Source organism: Arvicanthis niloticus, chromosome 2 (genome assembly GCF_011762505.2).
Source record: "Arvicanthis niloticus isolate mArvNil1 chromosome 2, mArvNil1.pat.X, whole genome shotgun sequence".
Lineage (NCBI taxonomy): Eukaryota > Metazoa > Chordata > Mammalia > Rodentia > Muridae > Arvicanthis > Arvicanthis niloticus.
The window spans coordinates 142,681,188-142,688,602 of NC_047659.1; the positions used below are offsets into that span (position 1 = coordinate 142,681,188).

Sequence of the window (7,415 nt, forward strand, 5' to 3'; positions counted from 1 at the left end):
TAGATAGTCACTGAGAATGTGGTACATATGCGGGTAAATGCCATGGGGTAGAGCGGGGCCCGGGCTCCTCTTTTCCTGCTCTGTAATCCACACACACACACACAGTTACCTGGGATCAACAACCATCAGTAGAGGAATGGTTAGTCTAGGAGACAGTGAGCATGCTCAGCTGGGTCGAGCAATGGCAGTGCACTAGTGCATTGTGTGCTGTGAGACCATCGAGCGGGGAAGAGCCAGGTACAGTCTAAATTTTGTATTGAAAAAATTTCCTAACTGGTGTTTGGCATCCATATTTGGATCCTGGAATAGAAATATAGGTTGCTAGTTTAAGAACTGGTGACATCTGGAAGACTTGTGGCTTCTGGTGCTGTGGCAATGTTTTGTTCTTCACTGTGGTAGGTATCCTGTGGCTCAGGTGAAGAGGCATACCTGCCCCTGTTCCCTTACTCATCTTCCTGGTCTTACCTGGACAAACTGTCCTTGATGAAATTGTCCTGTTGTGTCTGAGAAAGAACTTGTTCCCTCTTTCCTCTCTCTCTGCTGCAGGTCGAAGAATTCCATCCACTGATGCCAACCCGGCATCTGGCGGCAAGGGCTTCAAACTCCGAAGACAGCCATCGGAGCCAAAGCGAAGCTGCTGCTGATGACCCAGGCCGTGACCTTGATGAAGAAGCAGGTGGTCCTGGATGCTCATGCAGGAGAGCCGTGCCCTGCCACTGGCCGCCACCTCATGCTCTTTATGCAAAAAGGACTCAGAGAACCAGCTGTTTGGTTCTCTTGGAAGACTGCAGCAGGTATTTCTGTCTGCAGACTTCTGTCGGTGGACTCTGGCATGCAAAGGGACCATGCATGTCCTCGGCTGTTTACCTGGCTGAAAGGAGCATCTGATATATGGATGGTAGGATTGAATTGCTGGTACTTTTGTAATCAGGATTTCATGTATCATTTGTAAAGGGAAGTGAGCACTTTTCATGGATATAAGGGAAAAAGCTGTAGAGATGGTCATCCCCTTGGTCCTCATCTCTGGTGTCAGAGTCGTGTCATTAAAGTGTGGGAAGTGGTCCCAGCAGAGGCATGGGTGTTCCTGGGACAGCTTCTACCGTCTCTAAAGCACTTTCACGCACAGTACATTAATGCCGCCACTGCTGTGGCTGCCGGGTCACCTTGGGTTTGCTTCTGACCCTGTATGTGTCAGAACCCACGCACATTAGTTATGGTCACCTTTTCTCCATAAACTCTCATGGTCCAGGCGATGGGGTAGAGAAGCTACCTGGAGCCAGTTGAGTTGCATATGTCTAAACGGACAAGCAGTGGTTTCAAAAGAAGAGGAGAGAACAAAGCAAATGCGTCTTTTGGTGAATGGTTTGTTGTTTTTGGTTTTTTGCCCAGTTTGTTTTGGTGGGAAAAACAACTGTGTGCTGCCTAGCGTATGTAAATTTGTAGTCTATATTTATGAGACCATTGCTTAAAAATTATAAATTATGTAAATACATTAATAACTTCTGAATTCCTTTCAGTACTCATTTAGTCCTGTGCCCAGTGTCCTATGTGCCCACCCATTTTTCAGCCTGTCCACAGGAACCTCTGAAACCCATTTACCTTGTGCAGAAGCATGGAGCACTTATCTCGAAGCTTCCTTCCTCCTCCCCTCAGCCTCCCGCATCCCATCTGGAAATGGTAATAAAGACATATGCCTCCCTGACAAGCCTGGCTAGTCCTTCCAGCCCGGGTGAGAGGGGGCCCAGCACCCGCCATTCACCTAAGGCGAGAGGGAGCTTCTCTCAGCTCCTCCAGAGAGCTCGGACCAACTGTTTTAAGAGTGCTTTGCTTATTAACAGCCGGCTCACCTCTCCCTCCTTTATCTTCTCTTGCCTGTGTCAGTGCTTCACACTCTTTTCCCTCAGGAGCCTAATGAGGTTTTTAATATAATCTAAAAATAAAGCACCCAAGTGAAGCTGCTGGAAATTTGTTCCTGGCCTAATTTGGCGCCCTTCCAGCCTGGGTATTGTAAGGGAAGGAAATTTACAAGATTAAATAGGAAATGAAACAGCTTGAATTTCAAACCAAATTGTGTTTTCAGAGCTGTCCTTAACTGAATAGTCAAAACTTTTAAAAACAATTGTTACTACATTATGCCCCTCCCCCAGATGCTTAAGATGGAGAGGGCCTAATAGACAGGCAACACTGGACCTGAACATGGCCTCCAGTGCCTTATCCTCACTGCAGTCAGACTTTGAGACCTCTAGATCAGCAAAAACAGTGCTGCCTGGCTCATGTGGATAGGGCTGCCCATGTGAGACCCTTTCTATCTCGTCTCACCAAAAGATGGTAGCGCTTCTTGACCTGAACAGTTGAGTAACACACATGAGTGTGCAGGAAAACACCTCTGCCCCTACTGCTCTGCTGCCACAGCCGATGGCTGCTCTCTTCTGCAGCTCCCGACCTTGCGCTGCCTTCCCTTGTGTGTCACATGGAGAGAATGACTGACCATGGCTTCCTGTCTTTTCAACAGGATGAGAAGCATAGACTCTGTGTTCATGTCTTTCTCTCTGTCGCCAGTCTGTCCTAGACACACAGGGGCTGTCCTATGCATGGTATTGTGCTGTACTCAGTGACAGCAGATTTCCGTCAGGCCCACCCTTCCTGCTCGAAGAGCGCAGATAGCTAGATCTCCACTTACTTGCCTCTTCTCAAGAACGCAGATGAAAATGGAGTCATAGTGGTTTCTGGCCACATTTTAGATTAAGCAGGAATCCAATATACATTCTTTGTTTTCCTGGCTGTTTCGTAAGAGAAATAGCCAGACTCCAAAGGCATTAAGACACAGCCCCTCCATAAAAATCTTTGATTCCCTTGTGACGCAGGGCCATTTTTAAAAACTTTGAAGAATGAGCAGAAGGGAAGATCTTTAATTAACTGCCGGTGTGTATTGATCTCTTTCAGAGGAACTGGAATAAGCTCCTTGCAGGTGTCCGATCCTAGGAACCACTGTCTCTCCATGTCTCCTTCTACATAAGTGTTTTTCTGATTCTGTGATAACTAATTAACTATCATTTGGTGATTAAAGGAACATAGAGTGAGAGCCTGATTAAGTGTCCTTCAGTGTAAACTCTGAGAAGTGATTGGGGAGAAATACCTGCTGCAAGCCCTTCTGCCTCCCAGTGAAACGCCATCACCCGCTTGTCAGCTGCCTCCAAGACAAGTGCTGGACATGGCAGCCGAGAGATTAATTCCTCTTAAAATAACCCGGGTCCTTGTTCCTCATCTATGATGGCGTTTGAAGTGTCCGCCTCCTCTCGTCGTGCTCCTGTCCTTTCCATGCCTACCCAGGTCAGAGGCTTGAGATTTTCTCATGAGAGGCTTGGCTACTTGAAGAGGCCAGTGTCCTTGTTGAGATGAGCTGCCCTGTGGGTTTTTTTTAATAGATGACAGGGAGGGAGGGGGCGACCTACATTTAGTTTTAAGACTTCTCTGTAAGTCTTACATGTATTCCTTGTTTCCAGGAGGAAAATAGGTTTGGGGGCTTTCTAAAGCTCTAAGAGACAAAGTACTGAAGTTGCTTTTGTAGTAGGTAGCTGTCTCCTGGCACCCTAGGCTGCCAGACCAGAGGACCTGCTGCTATATTTCAAGGGTGGGATTGGTTTGGGATACATTGCATGCCAGCACATCAGGCTCCGCGTCCCAGAAGGCAACGGTACATTGCCGACATTGATGGGGTACGGCTTAGCACCTCTTCACACACATTCTTCCAGAACCCTCAGACACCTGTGTGTCTGCAAGACCCTGCAGGGGTCATGAAAGAATCCTCACCTGGGGACCCCTAAGCTAACATGCAATCCTGCTTCAGAACATGGCTGCCAAACAGGCTGGCTTTTATCATTAAACTTAGCAGGCTGTTACACTGACTGGTAAGCACAGAATGACCGTGGGAGCTGGCTCCTGGAATCCCCTGGAAGTTGTCATTTAAACTTGTTCTGAAGGGACAAGCAATATACTCTTTGTTATTTGATTCCAAGATGTTCTACCTCTTAACAGCTCATAAGTTTCTAAGGAATAAATGGGGTGCACCTTCAAGATTCAAGCTGTCTACTATGTCTTGCTTGATCTCCTTGACTTATCAAAAAACAAAATTCCATGATGTATAAGATGATACTTAAGATAGCTATGAATATGTTTTTGTTTTAGGAGTTGACACTTGCTATGAAGTCTGATGACACAAATTCAATCCCTCAATTCTATATAATAGAAGGAGAAGAATTCCACGGGTTGTCCTCTTACCTACATACATAATACATACATACACACACATACACACACCACATCAGTAAATGTCATAATTAAAAAAAATGTTCTGAGCATGCTGTTATGTAGAGGATAAACAGAGCACTGTGCAGCTTTGGAAAAGGGGGGTCAGATAGAATTTAGCCCGAGACTCAGAGGGATGACCTCAGTGAGTTTCCTGTGGCAGCAGAAAGGCTCGTCTCGACTTCCAGTAATAGAAAACCAGGCAATTTGATTATCTGATTTTCGAGAAATGTTAATGGAATTCCAGGGCATTTGTCCTGTTTTATGTGCAAATGAAAGTCTAAAAAATATGAGAAGGATACTCCACTTCTCAGGAGCCTCCCTTCTGTATCTCGGAAGGTGATGAGCGAGGGACCTGCCGTGATGAAGTTCATTAGGTGGTGCTGCGAAGGGCAGATGGATAGAGCCCGGGATGGCCGTATTTCTCAGCTCGTCCTTCAGGGTGCTCTTAGCATGGAAGAGAGTGATTTACTCTCTGGAGCTAGGGCTTCCACCAGCATGCATCACGTTTAATTTGATGGTCTGTACTATCAGAAATAACTAATATCTGTGTTCTTTCCTCTCAGAGAGTAATCAATTATAGATGTGCTAGAATATTTTGGCTTCAAAACAAAAGGATTCAGAAGTTTAATAATAAAAAAAAAGTCTCAGGCCTTCCATCGATGCCTTTTTATTATGTTGAACATTTTAGATAGCGAGATTAGAATATATAAATAGTAGATGGTGAGATTAAAATCATAATGTCTAACAAACTTAAGAAAAAATGTTTTAATTTGCTGTGAGTTCATTTTATGGTGCCCAGCGCCTCATCAAAATGCTACATAATTACAACAAGCAAAAACCTGGGTAGCTCTCCACAGACAGGCCTTAAGTGCCAAGTTCTATCTGCCAATTAACGGGGAGTCCTAAGACAGCAATGATTTTTTTAAAGAGCCTTCTTTAATTGACAGTTTTCAACTATGGGTCTTAATGTCCTCTTTAATCGCACAGTAGAAACAGCCTGCTGGCTTCTGCATGCCACTTCGTGATTCAGGAACTTTCCAGTGTTTTGAGTCCTTTGGAGGGAGTCATCATTAAAACAGCATGTTGCACACGGGGCCCGTGGTTGTTACTCAAAACCAGCATTGTCAAAGAGGCCCCCAGCATCAAAAGGCAAGCTGTGTGCTTCAGCCACCGCTCCATGAAGCAAGACTTGAGTCAGCTGCTCAGCAACTAAAGTTGGCCCCACGCTCCCCTACTCCAGGCCGGTGCCAGGCCTGCCCACAATGCTGTTTGCCTTGAGGACTAATCCTAACATTGGCCATCAGTAACATTTGGCATTTATACTTAAGTAATCCATTTTTCCCCTCGGAAAAGCTTGGAAGCAAGTCCAGAACTCTGTTCCCTCCCATCCATGTTTGAAGTTTACTGCTCGGTGCATGAAACTTTTTCAACTTGGGTCATACCCATGATATCAAAGGAACCAGTCAGCTTGGATGATTGGCAGCCAGGTAGTCAGAGCAGCTGATCGAAGCTCTATTTTTAAAACATTTGTTAGGCTGCTGTAGACAGAGCTTTATTGCCCTGGGAAGGATCTTTTTTTTTTTTTTTTTTTTTTAACTCGCCCCACTCAGTCTTTCCATCATTTTACATTGTGAGTCACTCACACCGTCATCAATCACCACCCTGACCTTCAGAAATTACGGCCTGCCTTCTACAAGGATCGGTATGGAATTCTCCCTCAGGCTCCCTGCCCCAGCCACCTCCACAGCTGCACACATGACGCACCCTTCTCTGTGGGGGAAAGAGCCCCCAGAACTTGTAGAAGGGCAGTGGGCAGTATGAGCCTGAGAGGCAGATACAACTCCATTGACAGAATGTGATCTGTCACTAGTGACAGGACGATGGGCTGAAGGGATCAGAACTCCATGGAGTTTGTAAGAGAACACTTATGTGGAGTTTAAAAGTCCAAATCAGACATCTAGAGAGAAAAGACAATCTAAGCCCTTATACCGGCAATCCTTTTTTTTTCTTCTGAGAGTGCTATCCCTTGTCAAGACCCAATGTCAGGAATAAGCAACCTGTGTCTTTTACAGTAGCATCTATTTGAAATTGCAGTTGCCCCTGGTTTCCCAAGGCTGGTAGCTCTCTAAATAGCCCGAACTTAAGCCACAGTGGCTTCACAACAAATGACATACTGCCTGCTTACCTGTACCACTGTACTGGAGTGAGGATTTGCCATGCCCGTATGGATGTTCAATGACTATTTTTGCAGTCTGACCTTGGGCTGGACCTGAGTCTACGTAAACTGTATGATGTCTGTTGTTTGTAAATGCCGATTTAAAAAAACTCAGCCATTTGCTTTTTGTTGTAAGATTTACATTTTGTATACTTCCATTTGCAGACAGTAGGTCTGGCACGCTTTGGAACAGTGTTTCTTCAGCTTGACTTCTATCATATGCTTTTATAGAGTGTGGCATGCTCTGTCACTAAAAAATTTGTGTTAAGAATAATGTAAACATTTTGTTAATAAAGTGCTATGTTTACATATGCATGTCTCGGCCTCCAGTACTTCTCTGTGGCATTCATCATGATTCTTTTTGTTAGATTTTGTTTGAGATGGGTTCTCCTTGTGTAGCCTAATAAATTCAGCACTCCCAAGTATTGGGATTTCAGGTTATGCACACCACACCCATCACCCTTTATATCCTTCTAACCACATATTCCAAAGACATTTGAGACAGTTTGGGGGCATAGAGTTCGAGAAGGTAATGGTGGTGTGGTGGAGAGTTGGTGTATCTGTGGTGTGTGATGGAGGGTTGGTGTATCTGTGGTGTGTGGTGAAAGGCTGGTTTATTATCCAGGAGTGAAGACACATAAAATATATCTATCTTTACAGGCCATTGTGTTGAGAGTCTCATGACTCAGGGGAAGTAACTTTACAGGTTGGGTGACTTGCTTTGTTATTTGTAAAATATATAAACGTATAGAAAACACCATCAATCTGTGTCCAGCCCAAACGGTGATAGGTACACCCCAGAAACATTTCTGCCCTGTTTTATGTGTGTCTATGACTGTGTCTGTGTCTCTGTGTGTGTGTGTGTGCGCGCGTGCACGTGTGAAGGCCAGCA

The 7,415-nt window shown here is 45.1% G+C and overlaps 1 protein-coding gene across 2 annotated transcripts in view; it reads left to right on the forward strand.

Annotated features, from left to right (window-relative positions):
- Positions 1 to 6,834, forward strand: part of Rab22a (RAB22A, member RAS oncogene family) — a 52,406-nt gene extending 45,572 nt beyond the window's left edge. The window contains exon 7 of one of the 2 annotated variants that reach the window (XM_034494833.1): positions 547 to 6,834. In XM_034494833.1, coding sequence (XP_034350724.1) covers positions 547 to 644 — 98 coding nt within the window. In that variant the 3' untranslated portion in view covers positions 645 to 6,834. The remainder of the gene's footprint in view (positions 1 to 546) is intronic. The other variant, XM_034494834.2, reaches the window with a different exon arrangement.
- Positions 6,835 to 7,415: the final 581 nt, after the last annotated feature.